The sequence below is a fragment of the Protopterus annectens genome, chromosome 14.part0 (assembly GCF_019279795.1).
Source record: "Protopterus annectens isolate FY-2018-M chromosome 14.part0, PAN1.0, whole genome shotgun sequence".
Lineage (NCBI taxonomy): Eukaryota > Metazoa > Chordata > Ceratodontiformes > Protopteridae > Protopterus > Protopterus annectens.
Genome location: NC_056748.1, coordinates 127,291,520 through 127,313,191, shown reverse-complemented (window position 1 = coordinate 127,313,191; position 21,672 = coordinate 127,291,520). Strand labels below are relative to the sequence as shown.

General features: G+C 42.4%; 1 protein-coding gene across 3 annotated transcripts in view; it reads left to right on the top strand.

The window, feature by feature from the left end:
- The window catches only part of GPAM (glycerol-3-phosphate acyltransferase, mitochondrial), a 921,522-nt gene that overhangs the window by 240,821 nt on the left and 659,029 nt on the right, over positions 1 to 21,672 (top strand). For all 3 annotated transcript variants that reach the window (XM_044055836.1, XM_044055838.1, XM_044055837.1), the window contains exons 6-7: positions 2,144 to 2,290; positions 4,417 to 4,563. In XM_044055836.1, the coding sequence (XP_043911771.1) occupies positions 2,144 to 2,290; positions 4,417 to 4,563 (294 nt within the window). The remainder of the gene's footprint in view (positions 1 to 2,143; positions 2,291 to 4,416; positions 4,564 to 21,672) is intronic.

Here is a 21,672-nt window from a genome sequence, read left to right as displayed (position 1 = left end):
GGGAACCAGATCTTATCCCCTCTGTCGAGGAACCCATGAGAGTGTGGGAATGGGCAATCTCCACCGTCTGCTTTCTAGTAGCATTGCACATTCCAGAGCGGTCCAACATTCTAGCGGACAGGCTCAACAGATCTATCCTGATGCCTTATGGGTGGTCTCTGAATCCTTCAGTAGCGGAACAGATCTTTCTAAAGTGGGGTCTGCCGTGCTGCAGTATCTTCGCATCAACTTCCACTGCAAAATGCAGCGAGTTTTTCTCTCTGAACCCTCCAGAGGGGGAAGCCCCCAGAGACGCACTGGTTCATGCTTGGCCTCCCGGTCTCCTCTGTGCTTATCCTCCACTTCCGCTTATGTCTAAGTTTCTTCAGAAAGCTCGAAGGCTGTGGAGCACTGTGATCCTCATAGCCCCATTCTGACCTCACCAGGTTTGGTGCCCCTCACTGTGATCTCACCTAGTTGTTCCTCCATGGATGTTGGATCAAGTTCCAGATCTTTCTCATCCCTCAGGGATCCCTCACCCAGATCTGGACAGGCTGAAGCTCATGGCTTAGCTGCTCCAGTTCCCATAATTATCGGGACTCCCGGATTGTCATCCCATGTAAATTCCATTTTGGTTCCGTCTCACAAATCCACCACCAGAAAGGTGTATCATAGTAAATGGAGACATTTTTTCCATATGGGCCACTCAGCGAGCTTTGGACCCTTTCATGGCACCTCTTTCAACAGTCTTAGATTTTTATGGCAAGCATTTTCCATCAGGGTGCTAGTTCTTCTGCAGTTAAGGTACAACTGGCAGCTATTTCTAATTTCCATGTGAGGGTGAATATGTCTTCCCTGGATTCTTTGAAACTTTGTAAGACCTTCCTTAAGGGTGCCGTTCTACTTAGACCTCCGGTTAAGGACCCTACGCCTCCATGGGATCTTACCTTAGTGTTACAGGCATTGGTTTCTGAATCCTTTGAACCTGCAACATCGGTTGATTTGCAGTTTTTGACATGGAAAACTGCTTTCTTGGTGATCATTACCTCAGCCAGAAGAGTGTCAGAGCTTCAGGCTCTTTGTATTAAGGTGCCTTACATGATCTTTCACAAAGATAAAGTGTCACTGCGTACTCATCCATCTTTTCTTCCTAAGGTGGTATTGGAAAACAATATTAATCAGACAATAAAGTTACTGTTTTTTTTCCCCCCAACTTTCAGAACAAAGGGGAATACAAGTTGCATCTGGTTGATGTTCATAGACAACTGAGATTCTATTTACATAGGAGAAAAGCCTTTCGTAAGTCTGACCAACTATTCATGTCTTATACTAAACCTTTTTTAGGCAAGCCATTTTCCAAGGTAACAGTTGCTCACTGGATTTCTTTGTGCATTGCTCGAGTCTACGTGGTGAAAGGTAGGTCCCTGCCAGGACAAGTGAAGGCACATTCCACCTGATCTATGGCTACATCAACTGCCTTCTGATCTAGGGTGTGTCTGGACGATATCTGTTCGGCAGCTACTTTGTCCTCATCTCATACCTTCATTTCTCATTACAAGCTGGATATTGTGTGTCAGAACAGAGCATCCTTTGACTCTGCGGTGCTTTGGAATATCCTTCCATGAAGGCCATCCAGGAATCTATGGTAGCTGGGGACTCTGTCCCACAGGTTGAAGACCAAATGAAGTAAACTACTTCAGATAAAGAAGTTATGTACTCACCATAACGTTCCGTCTGAGTAGTTGTACTTCATTTGTCTTCAACCCCCCCCCCCCGCTTCCCCCTGACCTTATGGATGCAATCTGCATTTAGCTTTGCATGAAGTGTGTGGCCCTTGACTCTGCCCAGGCCTGGGAGTGTCATGGAGATTGTTATTATAAGGTGATATTAGGTCGGTTATATAATGCCTCTTAGGCAACAAACTCGATCTGAAGGGAGACAGGGGGCATTATGGGTAAAGGGAAGAGTCTGGAGCTTGGATCCATAGCTGGAAAATGCAGCCATGTCGGATCCGAGACCCACAGGTTGAAGATAAATGAAGTACCACTACTCAGATGGAATGTTGTGGCGAGTACATAACTTCATTTTTTTCTTCTTCAGGCTGACAAAAATATGCTAAGCATTTCTCATTTGATTGTGTTTTTTTTTTATCTTATTTTACCAGAGTGCAGATGGCCATTGTAGAATTTACAGAAACCTTTTCTGTAGCTACATCCATGCAGCCTGATAGTAAGCTCTGCAACAAATTGAAGAGGAAAGCAAGAACAGTCCTTAAAGGAGTGGTAGCCTTCATCTCGTCCGCATTTTTAAGGTAAAATCTTGGAAGTTAAGAATGAAAGTTAACTGGGTACATGTTCTGAAAATCGACTGCCATTGTTTATATGTATTGAATATCGTCTTATGATGCCATATTGTAAAAGCTTGATTAACATTCCTGGTAAAACCATATTGTAACTTTTGATATCCCAGGGTTACCTAATAACAATTACAACACTCTTCGGTTTGCTTTGTTTGTGTAATGTATTTGTGCAGGTACAGGTGTTGTTAAAGGACATGCTAACTTACACAAATTCTAGGCTTCTGAATATAAAATGTCATAGTTCTTCCTCATACAGCAGCTGTCTTTTTTGTAAGTGTTTGGAAGTGTCTTTTCTAAATGTAGTGTGCGACTGGCTGTAGCCAGCAGAACTGTTTTCATATAAAAGCGGTGTGATGATGCCTTTCACTTCACTTAAACACATCTTAGGAAGTGAAGTAAATTGTGTCCTGTAGAATCACGTCTTCGTTTTTACACATTTGCTTTGCTGTCTGTGCCAAGAAGCATGGGGCTGCATTCTCAGAGCTACACAACAGGTTGACTGACATAGACTAATATATGTTGGCCATTTCACTTAAAAAAATCCCGCATTCTGTACTGCATTCACACTTAAAATGCACCATAGTAGAGTATATGTAGCAAACTCACTAATGTGTTTGTCAACAGTCGCACTTACTTTATCTTAGACTTGTTGTGATTTAATATATGTAGCAAACTCATTAGTGTATGTAGCAAACTCATTAATGTATGTAGCAAACTCACTAATGTATGTAGCAAACTCATTAATGTATGTAGCAAACTCACTAATGTATGTAGCAAACTCATTAATGTATGTAGCAAACTCATTAATGTATGTAGCAAACTCATTAGTGTATGTAGCAAACTCATTAGTGTATGTAGCAAACTCATTAATGTATGTAGCAAACTCATTAATGTATGTAGCAAACTCATTAGTGTATGTAGCAAACTCATTAATGTATGTAGCAAACTCACTAATGTATGTAGCAAACTCACTAATGTATGTAGCAAACTCATTAATATATGTAGCAAACTCATTAATGTGTTTACGCTTCCCTTCAAAGTGCCAGATGTTGCCGTGATAATCTTACCTTACATATAAGAAATGCAGGAGTGAGCCTGTGTTAATGTACAGAAGCTCTCAGTTATTGTAAATGCATGAGTGCATGTTATTTATGTGTGTTTTGAGCTTACTCGTGCTTTAAGTCAGTAGCCAAACATGAAGATGACAGGAGGGCTGTGTGTGAGCTGGTGTTCTACATCCACAACTCCCTCACATCTGCACACGTACTTAGTATTTCATTTCATGTTGACTGCAGTCAGTGATCTATTTGGCATCAGATAAATAAACCTGTTAAGCTTCATTTCAGAGGATTCAAATAAAAAATATATATATGTTTGTCTCAGTATGGTGCTTTGATCATATTCATTAGTCTAACTTTTTGTGTGTTGTTCTTGTGGTTGCCACGTGACCCACGTATCTGAAAAGGTTCTTGTAGTAGCAAGTAAATGTACTATTAATGGACAGAGACAGAGACAAATTCTAAATGCTTTATCCCATGCACGAGTCTCCTCAAATTATCTATGACATGATCCCATTTATTCTTATTAGGGGTAATGTATAATTACCGACCATGGGATGGATAAAGCCAATCTGTAACCAAATGGGATAGGTTATTTCGAGCACAAAAAGGCAAATTGGCTGGGCTTAAAATGGCCTGCAAGGGCAGCTTATGTAGTACTTGCCTAAGAACCTATGATAGTAAAATAAGGTTCAGATGGTCTGTCCAGATTTTGCTCTTTGTATGTCCCATTTCTGGTGGTGGTACTGAACTTTGGAGTGGATTATTAAAATATAGAGTTCACTGGCAGAGTTTCAGCAGAGGACATAACCACTTTGCAGCATGCATAAAAAAGTTTTGGGACTGGCCCTTTGGTATTGTTGTTTTGACAAGTTGTAGTTCTATTTCAGAAGCGGGGCATTCATTATGTTCACTTCAGTTGGTGCATGTTGTTTTCTTCGTCAAGTTGAGAGAATATTTTGTTGTATTGCATGATTTTTTTTTTTATTCCACTTTGTTGTTTTTACCTTATTTATCCAGAGCACAGACTGCAGTTGTAGATGCGTCAGAAACCAGTTCTACAGTCATAACCATGCAGCCTAATCATAAGCTCATCAACAAAGTGAAGAAGCAAACAGAAAAAGTCCTGCAGGAAATGGTAGCTTTTGTCTCTCCCACACTGTTAAGGTAAAGTCAAATAATTTATGAAAGAAAGTTTACACTATACACATTGCAAAAGTCAGCCAAAGTTTATTATGTATTGAGCATTTGTCTTATGTTATAATATTTTATAGATAGATAAATGTAGTTGGACTAATTGTATAATCCTTTGCAGGATACAATTGTTCTTCGGTGAGAATTACCATATTCTGCTGTTTGCATTGTTCCTATAATTAATTTGTGCAGATATTGGTGCTGCTGAGGGATCTTCTTACTTGCACACATTATAATGCAACTTACATGCAAGAAACACAGCTCAGACTTGCCCAGCAACTGTCCTTTTTGTAAGTGCATGAACGTTTCTTAGTGGATTTATAGTAGGGATGGCTGTAGAAAAACAGGGCTGTGTGTATATAAAAGGGACAATGGTGCTGTACAGCTGACTTAAAACGCATCCCCAGTGATGAAGAGTTTTTCCCCATAGTGACTTGTGCTTTGTTAGATGTCGTGGAATGTTTGTGCAAACCTGAGGATTCTAGTGGACTAGTGAACCACAGTAGAAGTAATGATATTGAACAAAAATGCCACTGTGTGTCCACCACAGAAAGTCATTATTGTTGTTAGAACTGAGGCTTTGTGTAAGAGTTTAGATATTGTGCATGGTCATGTGTTATTGCATGCCTCAGCTAATGCTTTCACACACATTGGAATGAAAGTTAATAAACAGTATCACACTGCTTGATGTGCCCAAGTAAATGTTTTCTACAAATGTCTGAAGTGCAGTTTTTAGCACATTTTTTCATAATCTCCTAACTGGCTCTGGTCTTGCCGTTTCATTTTTTTCCCCAATACTTCATTGCCCAGACAACATGTATTCTGTTGAAAAATGCATCAAAAGTCAAAAAAATCTGTAGACTGATAGGCTATAGAGATAAGAGTGGGAATCCTTGTCCTAGGTGTAGTAGTAAATCACTTTGTATCAGTGCAATCTTTCTCTGATATCACGAGGGTCATACTTTGATCCACCAGTTGCATCAGGAGAGACTCTTCATCTACCCCTTGTGCCTTATCGTACGTCTCTTTTTTAAAAAAATGTTGAACTCCCATCCTTGATGTGTTTGTCTCTTTTATCCTACATACATTTTCCTGTAGTGAGACTGAGTGATGTATATTTTTTCAGGAGCTGTAGTTTTTTCTAACCACATAGTTTTGATGCCCAAAAAAGTTTTATTTTACTTTATTTATTTATTTTTATTTTATCTTCATAGGATATACTTATAGAATTTTTGTGTGAAAACACAATTTTTTCTTGTCTTCTGGTAATTACTACACAAAGAGGCAGTAGTGGCAGTCTGTAACCTGAATATCCAGAGTGTATTTTGACAGCTTTTCTTCCAGTCTGCCTGACAGTGTCTTAAGTATTGTCATCTTTTATCAGTTTTGTGCTTGAAAACAGACTTTCTGGTACCTGTGTCTTTTTGTTCCTGGTGTCTGTCCCTTATCTCCTTATTTCTGTCCCATTCTTTGTGTCTGGCTGTTTCCCAACCTTCTGCCTCTCCTGCCTTTTCCTTGCAGTACTGCCTCTGCAGCCTTAATTGCGTATTTGTGATTTGATCTTTCTTTACTACTTTACTTCACTGCCGCATTTTAATATGAATACTGGTGCTTTTTACTTTGGGGTATTGTTTCATGTCTGTAACTATACTGTACCACAGTTAAGTAGATACCAGTATCTTACCAAGGAAACTGTCAATTGACAGCTGATTATTTCTCATCAAAAGTACTTCTAGGATATGAGTTTTCACATGTGTACATTTATTATTCACTGCTGATTGTTACACTTGGGCTTAAGGTAAGATCAGGACATGCTGGGGATTCCTGCACTAATCGAGTGGTGCGGGTCTTCAGCCGGTATGGTGGACATATGATTGGAAAGTCTTGCATTTGTCCTTGCTACACAGTAAATTGCTTGTCTTTACAGTGTGAATCTTGGACAGTCCTGCATTACATAATTTGTTCCACTGACTTTTTCTTTGGCCACCTGAATGTAATTTGTATGTAATGTTTCATCACATTAATCACTCATTGCCCACTGGACATTTCCACTGCCTAATCAGTAGAAAAAGAAAGTCTTAACCTTTCAAATGGACAGAAGTTGTTTATAAACCTCATGGGTGGGGTCCCCTTCCTGCAGACCTGTGAATTTAGGTGGTTTGTTATAGTTTCAGGGCATTCACAAGTTCATATGTTTGTCATAGTGACGCAGTTACTGAGAGATGCTCTGCTGTTTAATGGTGACATACATCTTCATGTGTGGCTTGGACATGGTGTCACTGATTGCATGGGAGTGTGCATTGCTAGTGCAATGTTTCCATAGCTACAGACTATAGTTTTAACTCCTTATTCAAGCCACACGGCTACCTGTACCTCTGACCTCTTCTGATACACTACAAAAACTATACATGTGCTTGAGTTTTGACGTTTTCCCCATCTCCCCATGAGTGCTACTCATTTTATAATAGATCAGTCCCTATTTTCTCATTGCATCCTGATTTATTTTCCTGTTTCATAAAATACTCCCCTAGAAATTGTGTTGTCATTTTCTGGGCTGTAGTTGCATTAATCTTTGTGCATAAGAAGAACAGAACACCACAGTTAATAGACCTGTTCAGATAAGACTGCTGTAAAGTTATACTGTTTGATTCTCATATACCTGCTGTCTGTTGTGTACTTTGGAGCTGTCTGATAATTCAGGGCCTTGTTATTGTATAATCATATTTCTTAACAAGTACAGATACCACATGTTTGCGGGTGTGATGTTAATGCACAACAATTGCTAATTTGAAAAATAGAAGTTATAATGTTAAATAATGTTCCCTTACAAAAAACCAAATGTGCTTAGAATGTTGGGTCCGTTTTGCAAACATTCAAAAAGTACAGCCAGTAACATAGAAAAATAGACTTGTTCCAGAAGGTTCAACTCTCGTCATTGGCTGTGGTCACCAAGCAGGCGACAAACAATTCTGTCAAATTTAAACAGTAGCAGAATAGTAAGTTACGGATTGCTTTGCACTGCTTGACCTGTGTTAAAGTTCAGATTGTACTGTTCACTTTGTAGTTCATGATGTAATAACCAAATACACAGCAGCGACAATGTCCGTAATTACACTACTTCAGTCTTTGGCTATACTGTTGCACTGCCTGAAATGTCCATGATGTAATAACCAAATACACAGCAGCGACAATGTCCGTAATTACACTACTTCAGTCTTTGGCTATACTGTTGCACTGCCTGAAATGTCCATGATGTAATAACCAAATACACAGCAGCGACAATGTCCGTAATTACACTACTTCAGTCTTTGGCTATACTGTTGCACTGCCTGAAATGTCCATGATGTAATAACTAAATACACAGCAGTGACAATGTCCGTAATTACACTACTTCAGTCTTTGGCTATACTGTTGCACTGCCTGAAATGTCCATGATGTAATAACCAAATACACAGCAGCGACAATGTCCGTAGTTACACTACTTCAGTCTTTGGCTATACTGTTGCACTGCCTGAAATGTTCATGATGTAATAACCAAATACACAGCAGCGACAATGTCCATAATTACACTACTTCAGTCTTTGGCTATACTGTTGCACTGCCTGAAATGTCCATGATGTAATAACCAAATACACAGCAGCGACAATGTCCGTAATTACACTACTTCAGTCTTTGGCTATACTGTTGCACTACCTGAAATGTCCATGATGTGATAACCAAATACACAGCAGCGACAATGTCCGTAATTACACTACTTCAGTCTTTGGCTATACTGTTGCACTGCCTGAAATGTCCATGATGTAATAACCAAATACACAGCAGCGACAATGTCCGTAATTACACTACTTCAGTCTTTGGCTATACTGTTGCACTGCCTGAAATGTCCATGATGTAATAACCAAATACACAGCAGCGACAATGTCCGTAATTACACTGCTTCAGTCTTTGGCTATACTGTTGCGCTGCCTGAAATGTCCATGATGTAATAAGTAAATACACAGCAGCGACAATGTCCGTATTTACACTACTTCAGTCTTTGGCTATACTGTTGCACTGCCTGAAATGTCCATGATGTAATAATCAAATACACAGCAGCGACAATGTCCGTAGTTACACTACTTCAGTCTTTGGCTATACTGTTGCACTGCCTGAAATGTCCATGATGTAATAATCAAATACACAGCAGCGACAATGTCCGTAATTACACTACTTCAGTCTTTGGCTACACTGTTGCACTGCCTGAAATGTCCATGAGGGCAATCACTTAGGAAAGCCTTTCTGATTACGATGGCATTTACAGCAGCAATAGCATTACCAATCCCGAGTTGTATCTGCATTAAAATGATGTTAGTTATCAGCAAGCAGATTCAACTGCAGGAAAAAAAAAATGCCAGTCACAGAGGGCATGGCAGTCCTGGTGAGTTAACTCACGGAGAAGCCAGAATAAGTGGCAGCAGCAGGAAATGACAGAGGATGCTCCAAACTGAGTGTCGGACAGATGAGTGTACACAGAATGACCACAAAAATGAATTCTGTCTGGGGTCACAAACCACCAGCAAGTAGTACATATGGGGCCAGACAATATACCTGTCTGGCTCAGGCTAGTCAGCCTGAAACATGACTTGTTAGACACCCTACAGAGGCTATTCAGTATCAACCTCAAAACAGGCTTCATGTCAAATGAATGGAAGACAGCAACAGTCATTCCCTTGCATAAAAGTGGGGCTTCAACAGGTCCAGGTAGTTAGAGACTCATAAGCCTCATATTTTATTGGTTCTGACTGTACCTCTGAAACAGGATTCTGTTCTATTTGATTTGATTGTCTTCTTGGTTTGGGTCTGCTTTCACTTGTTTAATTTCACTTTTTTTGTTTTATTTGCTTTGTCTGTACTTGTAATCGACTTCTTTCTTACTTTACTCTTACTTTGTTCTTTATTATCAGTTTTGTTGATTGGTAATTTTTGTATTCCTGAAGTCACAAAGATGCATCCAGGTGTGCCTTCTCATGGCAATTCATGAACTCATGGCTCTTGAAGCTCCCTCTATGGTGTGAGAAATTAGTCTCATGGAAGCATTCGATAGAGAATGGAGGGTGGCCATTTGTTCAGTCTTCTTGTCCTCCACAGACATGGACTCCAAGAGGGTATTGGAAAACTTCTGGATCAGTTCCCATTGGAATCTCGTAATATGTTCCAAATAATTCAGTGACCTGAGGGATAGCCATTACCAAATGTATCTGGGTGCAGACTATAATATTCAGAGGTTATTACATATCTTTTTCCCCTCTATCTCCAAAATGCAACAAAATAATTCCCAACATTCCACGCAGTCAGGGAAAAGCAGCGGCCATAGAAAGAGAAAAGCTGCTGACAAAAAGAGTCATGCAAGCAGTAACCCCCAGACCAACAAGGATCTGGAATGTACTCAGGATTCTTTTTATTGCCAAAATGACGGGACCGAAGACCAATTTTGATTTGCAGCAGTCTAAATCAGTGAAGTTCTGGTTGATCACAATTCAGTCCATTCTGCCACTGTTACAGAAGGCTGAATATATGTGCTCTGTAGATCTCTAGGATACGTACTACCACATTAAAATACACAAGTGCTCCAAAGGATAGGATCATAGGAGCTAATTAGACTAATGGTCATAGGGCCCTTACAAGCCTAGCCAAGTTCTTACCCTTATTTCCATGATCAGCACCTATTGCCCCTATTCAAGAGGGACACAGGTGGAATCCCCTCCTAGGGTAAATTTATGGTCACCCATCCAACTGTCTAGGTTGCGTTTGAAGAGGGCCAAAGAGGTCCTCTGAGATTAAGTTGGAGTCTGTTCCAAAAGTGTGGTAACTTCTTGGAGACAAGTCTGTCCCTCCAGCAGGTTTTATTAATGTCGCATACCAGGTTAAGGTCTTTAGAGCGAGTAACCTTTGTACCATTTGACTTATGGATATGCAGCATTTCTAATAAAGCAGGGTCATAGATTGCCTTGTATGCAAGGCAGATATCACCTCTGAGTAGTCTGTATGAAACAGAATAAAGTGACAGTAATTTCTGGTGATCCCAATGGGACAGATGCTGAAGACTTTGAATTTTCCTTGTGAGGAAACTTTGTGGTTACTCCAGTTGCTGCAGGTACTTGGAAAGGTACATGCCAAAAGGGGCATTGCACTCAATTGTTGACCTAAGTAGTGAAGAGTACAGGGAGGTTATAACTTCTTTTTTTCCTGGAGGCAATGCCCTTACTTATGAGATGAGCAGTATAGAATGCCCTTCTTACCACTGTGGATACACGATGGTCAAAGGTAAGGTTGCCATCAACCTGTGTGCCCAGGTCTGTCACCACTGAGTGCATACAGAAGGTACTGCTATTGATGTGGTAGTTAGCAGGAACATCACTTTTACTGAATGGAATGACAATACATTTTTTTTTTTGCATTGCGTTTAAGGCAATGACTTTGGCACCAATCATTTGTTTGTGTAAGATCCTCTTGCAGGATGTTGACATCATTTGGAGATTCTATGACCACTCCCAGTTTGCAGTCATCAGCAAATTTTGTCAGCCACAGACCTTTAGTTGTAGCTTGTACTTTGGAGAAATAGATTCCAAACAGTAGAGGTCCCAGGACTGATCCCTGTGGAAAACCACTGGTTACAGGTCTGCTGTTGGGAGGTGGATTCCCCTGTTTTGGCTGTATGAGTTCTATCAGATGATAGATGTATGATATCTATGCTTCTGGCTGGGACCCAGTCACTATTATTTCAGAGCCCTTCCCTTTGGTTTCAACACAGCTGTCAGGGTGTTAAGAAAGTGCGTGGCAGTGGTTGCAGCTTACCTGAGATTGCACAGATTCCTTATCTAGATAACTGTCTCCTTTCTGCTTCCTCCAAGACGGGGACTGCTTGCTCCACTTGTGTCTTTGACTGGGCATCACTGTAAACTATGCCAAGTCTCAGCTTTTCCGTACTCAAGCCATAGAATTGATTGGTGCTTGTCTAGCTATGGTAACACAGATCACAAGCTTATCACAGCAAGATTAAACAATCTACAGAACCAAGCCTTACACATTCTTTCTCTTCTGACCCGGCTGGTGTTGCAGCTCTTTAGATCAATGGCAGCTTCAGTGGTCTTGGTACCATTAGCAAGGCTTCACATGAGGATACTACTCTGTACATCCTCTGACGGCACCTATTTGAATTACAAATATTAGCAAACAATACATAGCCTGGTGGATTCATGTACAAGAACTTTCTCTGTGCTGGCTTTTTATTCTTCCTTTGCCCAAGACCATGGTGACAACAGATGCCTCCCAACTTTGGTGGGGGGGGGGGGGGCATTATTTGGGAAGGACAGTCCAAGGCACATGGTCCCAGTTAGAGGCCAGTCTTCACATTAGTATCCTAGAAATGAAAGCAGTATTATTGGCATTGCAGGTGTTTCAAGATGATGTTCTTCGTGTTTCACTGTTGCAGTCATCACATTTGGGTTATCCCTGCCAGGGTAGCCCTCGGCCAGCCTAAATACCAGAGACTTAGTATTTCTGTGTTGGTTGCTGTTGCTTGAGGACTGATATCAAGTCATCAGTGGTATAAAGGAAGGCAGCCAACACCATTACATCAGTCTTTCTTGCTGTGGAGCCCGAAGCAAAAGCAGTTTGTACGAATGCAGGTCGACCGCTACCTGAGTTTCGTTTCCGAATTGAAGTTGAAGTCTTTGAAACCTGAGTACCTCGTTGGGGATCCTTTTTTCTTGCACTAACCAATACCAGAAAAAGTTAATTGTCTCGCCTGTGGAAAGCAAATACATTGGGACTTCCACTCTTACTGCATCACTTGTCTATGCCCAGACCACAATGTCCCTCGTTGTCGCTTCTGTACTTTGTTTAATGCCAGAACTGTTTGTTTTTGTGCCCTTATTGTAGCCATATATTTCTGTTTACAGTCCTCAAATTTTGATATGGCTTCGGTAAGCCATCCAACAGCAGTTCTTCTGAAAAAACATAAAGATGAAGACAGAGACAGACCGCACAGGACCAAACCTTCCAATGACGCTTCCGTTAAGCTGGTTATCAGTCCTCCGGAACTCTGTGAGGCGCTTTCACATCCCCTGATGCCAGCATCAGTAAATTCGCAGGCCACTACCGAGACCCTTTCGGAGTCTGGTGTGCAGCAGAACTCTTCTTCCCCTAAGGATCCTGCGGTCGTTTCTACCGGGTTTGAAGCTGCTGTGCAGACACCGGCTTCCGAGAAAGTCCTTTACAACACCGAATCCCGACATAAACCGACGCCTTCTTTCACGGCTACCGTTCTTTTGGAAACTACCGAGTTCTTAGGCCCAGGGGTCGAACCACACCCAAGAAACCGACTAGCCATTCTCAAGTGCCTGCTCCCTTGTCTCAGTCTCAAATGCTTAAAATGGCAGAAGACCTTATCATGCTGATTGGGAGAAGCCAAGCCACTCCCTCAAAAAGGAAAAGAGATCTGTCTCCACTAGTTTTGTCTGAACAAGAGTCAAATGAATCTGATGCATCTGACTATGAAGACATGCAGCCTCTCTCCACATATGAGGATTCTGATGCAGAGGAATCCATTCCTTCAGCCTCTCCCCCAGAGGATTTTTCTTTTGGGCAAACCTTGCATACCTTAAGGGAGCATTTCCAATGGGAGAGTCAAGACTACCCACAGTCTAAAAAGAGACTCTGAGAGTTCCTGGACCTTCCACAACACAGGCCCTTAGCCATCCCCCCAGTCCTAGATGTGGTGGATGATGTCTTCCTTGAATCCAGCTTGACTCCAAATGCCTTCCCTCCTGCTCCCAGAAAACCAGACAGGTGCTACAAAGTCCGTGACTCACACAAATATCTTTTTAAAAATCCAGCAGCTGACCCTGAGGTCATTGCTCAAGGGCCTAAAGGGATTAAAGCAACCTCAGCTAAGAATCCCACCCTCTCAGACAGGGATTACCGAGCACTGGACAGATGGGGTAAAAAAGTATACACCTCAGCTACTCTTGCTGTCAGGGCACTAAGTTGTCAGTTCCATATGCTTAAATATCAGCAACATACCTTGGAACTCCTTAAACAAAAAATGGCCTCCTTTCCTGCATGGGCAGAATCTAAAGATTTACAAGACTTGATGCATTCTGCTGGTCAAATAACTAAACACACTTTGCACTGTGGTTTTGGCGCCCTAGAAGCTTCTTCTAGAGCAGTAGTCACTGGATCTGTCATTAGAAGACATGCATGGGTTAAGGAACAACCCCTGCCAGACCAAGTCAAATCAAAATTGTTGGATGCACCCTTGCACAAAGATAAATTACTTAGTGCTAAAGCAGAAGAGGTCTTAAAAAAGATGGAAGAAAAAGCAAAATCTATGCAGACTGTTAAAGATTTCTTACAGGTTCAGCCCCCTAGGTTCAGCAGGTGTTTTCCCTCCACGCACTGGTTCTTTCCTGCTCCAGGTAAACAGGACCAGCCTAGGCCCTGTGGAAACAGACCCCCCAGACAGCAGTCCCAGGGGTTGCAGAGATCTAAGCAGTGGACTACCTCCACTTCAAAACCAGGGAGTTCTAAGCCACCCCCTTATGGTAAGAACTCACAATGACTCACCCCCTCCCGTCCTTGCCTCTGCCTACTTTCACATACCCCTAGGAGTAAAACTCTCCTTTCACTCAAGCACCTGGGCCACCATTACCAAGGACCAGTGGGTTTTGAACATTGTGTCTCAGGGGTACAAATTCTCCTTCCACACCCTTCCAACCCCAAAAGGGTTCCCAGATCTACCACCAAATCAGTGGGAAGAGGCTCAAAAGTCAATCCATTCCCTGCTCTCCCTGAGGGCAATAGCGCATGTTCCTGCAGAGCAGATAGGCCAAGGCTTCTACTCTATAGACTTTTTCTGGTGCCCAGAAAAGAGGGCACCTGGTGCCCCATCCTCGATCTATCCATTCTAAACACCTTCCTGGTGATCCCAAAATTCAAAATGCTCACCCTCCAGCAGCTGCTACCCATACTGTCCAAGGATGCTTGGCTAGCCACCCTGGACCTAAAAGAGGCCTACCTCCACATTCCTATCGGTGAGTCCTGCAGAAAATATCTCCACTTCAGGACAGGATCTCAACACTTTCCGTTCTCTGCGCTTCCCTTTGGCTTATTTACTGCTCCCAAGATTTTCACAAAATGCCTGGTTCTGGCCATTGCTTTTTGCAGACAAAAAAATATTCAAATTTACTCCTACTTAGACTACTGCCTTATTCAGGCAGACAGCCAGGAAAAGCTGCTCAAAGACATGGCCTTTGTAAAGGACCTACTAACCTCCCTAGGGTACACAGTCAACGAAAAGAAATCCAAACAGATACCCGCCAAAAGGATAATCTTCCAGGGAGCAAGTCTGGACACAGCATTCCATATGGCATACCTTACACCATTTCCTATCAGCTTACTTCTCTCAACTGGCCACCGGGCCCCAGCTTTCTGCAAGGAAAATCCTGCAAGCCCTGCGGTTCATGGCCTTTTGCATACTCCTCATTCTGTATGTAGACTGCATATGAGGAAACTTCAGTGGTACCTAAAGAGCCTTTGGTGTCAACACTCTCAAGATCTAGAAACTCTTCTACCTATTATTCCTTGCCTGAGGAACACATTCTTTGGTGGGTAACAGCCTGCTCCCACAACAAGGAGCTGCCCTTCTTCCCATACCCCTCCACCCAGACCATCACCACAGATGCATCAGACTATGCTTGGAGTGCACACCTGGACGGCAGGTACATACAGGGCCAATGGAACCCCCAGCAACACCCCCTGCACATCAGTCAAAAAGAGGTGATGGCTGTGCAGCAGGCCTTGATAGCTTTGAAACAACTTCTCTCTCCAGGGGTACTCCTGATCAAAACAGACAACACCACTGTGATGTGGTACATCAACAAGCAGAGAGGGACTCACACCTACCCGCTGTGCAGGCTGGTCATGACCCTTTGGTTCACAGCCTCTTCCATGCAACTACACGTTAGCACAATACCTGCCAGGCTCTCTCAACTCCCTGGCAGACCAATTAAGCAAAAAGCTTTTGGACCCCCACGAGTGGCAGCTCAACAGAAACACCTGCTTCGTAATAACTCAGAAATGGGGAACCCCATAGGTCGACCTCTTTGCCTCCCAAACCAACCATCAGCTCAGCAAATTCTGCACGAAGGAGCATCACTGCATGGAAAGTGGATGCCCTGTCCTTCCCCTGGGTATATCCTCTTGGTCTATGCCTTTCCTCCCCTACCTCTCATTCCCAGGGTACTTCTCAAAATAAGGGAGGAAAACCCAAGGATTCCAGACTGGCCCAGACAGCACTGGTACCCCTTGCTGTGCAGCCTGTCCCCCCTGCCTCCATGGAATTTTCCTCAAATTCCAAGCCTCCTAACCCAGAGGGAAGGGAAGTTCATGCACCCCAATTGCAGACACTCAATTTGACAGCTTGGCTTATTCCCTAACCCTGACCAATCTCAGTAAACGGGTTCTGGAGGTTATCTGAGAGGCCAGACACCCTACCACCAGTAAGTCTTGTGCAGATAAATGGAAAAGGTTCTGCACCTGGATCCAGGCTAATGGGGTCAATATGGCACAACCCTCCATCCCTCTCATCCTGGATTACTTAGCAGACCTACTACACAGTGGTATTTCTTTCTCTTCTATACAAATTCATGCCTCTGCTAGTTTTGCTCATTTTCCCACTGAGCAGCCTCTTTTTTCACACCCTCTGATTAAACAGTTCCTCAGAGGGGCTAGCAACTTGAGCCCCCCCCCCCCAGGAGGACACCAACACCAGCTTGGGACCTTAACTTTGTCTTGGGAAAAGCTCACCCTGCCCCCTTTCGAACCAGCTTCTTCTGCAGAGCTAAAATTTCTCTCCTGTAAGACAGCCTTCCTCCTGGCCATCATTTCAGCCTTCCTCCTGGCCATCACTTCAGCCAGAAGAGTCTCTGAGCTGCAAGCACTCATAGCTGTGGAACCATTCATCATCTTCCATGCAGACAAGGGTACCCCTCAGAACTAATCCATCCTTCATGCCCAAGGTAGTGTTCAGTGTGGCTCTCAACCAATCCATCCATTTGCCCACATTCTTTCCTAACCCCCAAAACAAGGGGGAAAGGATTCTGCTCTCTCTAGATGTGCAGAGATCGCTCAGATACTATCTGGACAGGATTAGACCCTTCAGAAAGTCTGATCAATTGCTGGTTAGCTTTGCATCAGGGGCAGAAGGCAAAGCCATCTCCAAGCAAACCATTTCCAAATGGATAGTACACTGCATCCATTTCTGCTACAAACAGTATGGCAAGCCTCCTCCCAAGGGGGTCAGGACACACTCCAGCAGAGCAGCCTCCACCTCTGCAGTTTTCCTCAGAGGAGTCCCCACCAGGGACATCCTGGAGGCTGCCACCTGGACATATGTTCACACTTTTACCAAGCATTACCATGTGCCTCTCTTCTCCAAATCTAGGGCAGGGTTTGCCTCTGCAGTCTTGCAGGGCATGCTAGCCAACCCCTAGCTTCCATGACTGCCTCCACCCATTTCCTCAGCTTTGGGAATCTACCAAAGTGTGATGACTGCAACAGTGAAACACAAAGAACTTAGTACAGTTGTGCACACTTACCATAAATGTAGATGTTCGAGTGTCTTCACTGTTGCAGTCCTGGTTTCCCTCCCTCCATCCCCCTTTTTTTCTTTTTTGTTACCCCCCTTCCTTGTTGTTCTCCTTTCCTTACAAGGGACATATTGGTATTTATTTTCCACTGGTGGGGTCCTACCACCAGAGCCTGGCCTCCTACTTTGGGGGCTCCTGTCAGGTTAGGACAGGAAAAACTGGTGTAATGGTGTCAGCTGCTTTCATTTATACCACTGATGACCTGATGTTAGTCCTCAAGTGACAGCAGCCGACCCAGAAATACTAAGTCTCTGGTATTCAGGATGGCCGAGGGCTACCCTGGCAGGGATAACCCAAATGTGATGACTGCAACAGTGAAGACACTCAAAAATCTACATTTATGGTAAGTGTACACAACCGTACTTTCTCCCTCTAGGGATGGTTGCTGTTCAGACGGATAACATGCTGGTACTCTGATACATCAACAAATGGAGGATCCGGATCCTGCCCCCAATGGCAAGAGGCAGTGAGAGTGTGGCAATTGAACTATCTCTACTGGCCACTTTCTGTTAGCAGTACATATTCCGGGAAAATTTAACATGGTAGCAGACAAACTGAGCAGATACATTTTACTTCCTCATGAGTGGACTCTCGATTGCGGAAATGATATTTTGCCTTTGGGACCAGCTGTACTGTTACCTCGTTGGTTCTCCTCTCAATTTCAAGTGCAGCAGGTATTTTGCCCTGAACTCCCAGTGGGGAGTCACAGAGAGACTGTCTGATTCACGATTGGTCCACAAATACACCTTTCCCCACCCCCTCCTCCCCAAGTTTCTCCAGAAAGCATTTTAGCAAAGAGCAAAGTAATCCTCATTGCTCTATTCTGGGCTTGCCATGTGTGGTTACCCTTCCAGTAGCCTCATCTAGACAACTCTTCCTGGGTGCTGGATCCTTCTCAGGATTTTTTATCTCACCCACCCTAGCTGCTTCACCCAGGCATTCATTCCTTCAAATTAACATCATTGGTTAGAAACTCCAGGCTCCAGTTTTGTCACATCCTTACATCATCCCAAAAGGTTTCTACCAGAAAGATTTGTAAGAACAAGTGGAAAAGTTTCTGTTTGGGATGTTCAGAAACGATTAGATCCCTTTTCAGCACCTGTTCCAGCTGTTATTGACTTCCTTATTTCCATTTTCCATAATGGAGCTAGTTATTCAACAATTAAAGTGCAACTTGCTGCATTTCAAATTTTCATGTAGGCAAAACCATTCTTTAGCCTCTGTAAAGTTGTGTAAGGCTTTTCTTAAGGGTACTCTTTTTTTATTCTGGTCCCCTATTATGGACCCCAGTCTTCCATGGGATCTAACTGTTATTCTTCAGGCTTTGACCCAACCTCCTTTTGAGCCTTCAGCCAAGGCAGAATTACAGTTTTTGTCATGGAAATCCATTTTCCTGGTCACCTTTACATCAGCGAGATGGGTATCAGAACTCCAGGTGCTTTCTTCCCAGCCACCTTACCTGATTTTTCTTAAGGGTAGAGTATCCCTTCAGACTAACTAACCCTTCCTGCCTAAGATTGTGTCAGAGGCAAATATTTACCAGTCAGTTAGTTTACTAGTCTTCTTTCCACGTTTCCAATAAGGGAGAATATATGCTACACTATGTTCATAGATAACGTAGATTCTATATTTGCAGAACTAAAGGTTTCAGAAAATCAGAGCAACTTTTTATTTCCTTTTCCAAGGCTAAATTTGGTAAAGCAGTATAAAAGGTAACCTTGGCTAAAATGCTCACTGATTGCATTGTTTTTATTTACAAGAGTAAAGGATTGTCATTGGCCAAACCACCTAAGGCCCATTCCACCAGCTCTATGGCCATATCACCTGTCTTTTGGTCCAGAGTTTCTATAGATGACATTTGTGCAGCTGTCACACAGTCCTCTGTTCATAGCTTTATAACTCATAACAAACTGGACATCTTATTTAGCAGTAAGGCAGCATTTGGCTCCACTGTACTTCAGAATATCCTTCCTTGAGGACCATGTAGGGTTACTGTAGCTGGGGACTCTGTCCCATCAGTTGAGAAACAGACAAAAAGACAACATCAGATTTTAAAGCTATGTACTCATCATAAACTCTGCATCTATGTTGTCTGTTTTCATCCTTCCTCAACTTCTCGCCCTCTAGCCCCCTTCCTATTTCATAATTTCTAGGATGTCCTTAGGGGTTTTCCCGTTGGCCTTCCTACGTGAGCTTCCAGTGTCCTCCTCCTCTTTCTCCATTTGTGGGCCATATTTGGTATATCCCTTGTTCAGGGTATGGTAATGGTTGGTGATACTTTGACACATCTTGGTTAGCTGAGTGGAGGGCAGACTCTATCTGAGGTAACTAAGGAGAATATGGGATTATGGGTAAGGGGAGTAGCTCAAACTATTGAGCTTATCTAAAGAAGTTTCATTAATAACTTGTTTGTTAACCTTCTTTAAAATGGTATTTCTCCCCTTTCCCCTTGTGGGTGTGACTACCAGGTTCATTACATTAAGTAAGGGTTTGGGGAGTGAAGCCCGCCAGATGGGAGCTTGTAGGGTGCATCCCTACCACACAAATTCCCTTAAATGTTTCCATGAAGCAGTCTTTTCAGTGGAATGAAGCAAAGACTTCAATTAATTGTAAACGGCTAGCAGTGATCCAGTCATGCACTCTTAGTCCCACCCCCTTCCTGCATCCTTTATTCCAACTCACAAATCATCATCTCTCATTCTGATTCGTACCTGTAATATACAGTTTGTCTTTTACTACCTTATCATAAAAGTAAAACATAATCATGAAGTCTCTTCCATTTTGACACTTGCGTTATTTTTGGCACATCAACTGACTAGCTGTTGTTAACCATCATGGTGAAAGCAGTGACAGGAACGGAGTTGTACAACTCAGTGCGGCCATGCACAAGGCTTCTGCATTTCTGAATTATTTCCTGATCTGATCGACCTCTGCCCATTTTCTAACCACGTAGTAACATTAAGCAGAGCATGAAGGTGTGCAGAAATGTTTTGATTCACTTGTGAGCTCGTGTCTGTAAGACAGCTTATTGTTTGTTCTCTATTTTTGTAAGACTGAATAATATTAATCCTGACATTTTACCAGATAATTTCATCATTCTCAGTTTTCCAATTCTGATTTGCTTCTAAAAACATGAAAAAGATGTATCCAGGTGCTAGAAGAGCCAAATATTTAAGAAACAAAATAGTAGACTTCTTGCATTAGGTAAATCTTCACTAACCAGATGTTACAGTAGAAGTGTAACTCATGTCTTTTGTGGCCAATGCAACCGCTAATCAAAAGATAAAGTTTTTGTACAACTGACTACACTCATAAGAGAGTTGGTGTAATAACCGTCTTTATGATCACAAATTCTCCAGTCACAAATGACATACAGCCAGGTAGATTAAAAAAAAAAAAAGCAAAATTAAACATCTGGAGGTGTGTGTGTGTGTGTGTGTGTGTGTGTGTGTGTGTGTGTGTGTGTGTGTGTGTGTGTGTGTGTGTGTTTGTGTTTGTATTTTAAATATAATAAATACCAGTTATTATTATTTATTATTATATTTAAAGCATCCTCACTCGTACCTTTGAGCAGTGTTGTAACAGAAGTACGTTTAACTTCTGCAATATCTGTTTTCTGGCTTTGCGACACATTTAATTATTTCAGAAATACATTAACAGGAATAATTAAGAAAATATCAACAAGGGAAATTAGGCTGATGGTAACTCTGTACCAAAAAAATGGATGTTATAGTTTTTTCGTTATGTTTTAGACTGTTTCACAAGTGAAAAGGAGAAGAGGAATTGGTTACAAAACTCCAGCATGCACAGTCATAGAATTCTGGAAAAGTCTTAGAACTCTGATAAACATCAACTCAGACAGGTTAATCTATCCATATCCTAGTATTCATTCTGTAAAACTTGCTTAACTATACAAAGCATTTCAAAAACCTGATTCTTTTTGTTTAACAAATTAAAAAAAAAATCTGTCAAACTTCAGGCTGTTAGTAGTGACACCCAGAGTGACAACTTTATGATATGGCCTGTCTGCAACATTTTTGTATCTTCTGCATGGCTAGAATAACAGTAAGGGTGAGAGATCTGTTGCCATGTTAAATACCTAGTCACAGATTATTTTCTGACTCTCAAACGTCAGTCTGCTCTGTGGCCAGTTGTCCCATTTATTTCCTATCACTGGGGTAAGGGTCAGCTGGGAGGAATCATCATTCAGACATCAGGAGTGGCTTGAGGTTTTCTCTTTAGTATCATCTGTTCCTAATTTATGCATCCCCTAAGATGTAGGAAGGAAGGGGTAGCAATGGGATGACAGCAGAGGATTTCTCATCATTCCTACATGAGATGTTCCCTCCAGGCATCCCTGTCATAACCTCCAAGGCACAGGCACTGAGCTTCC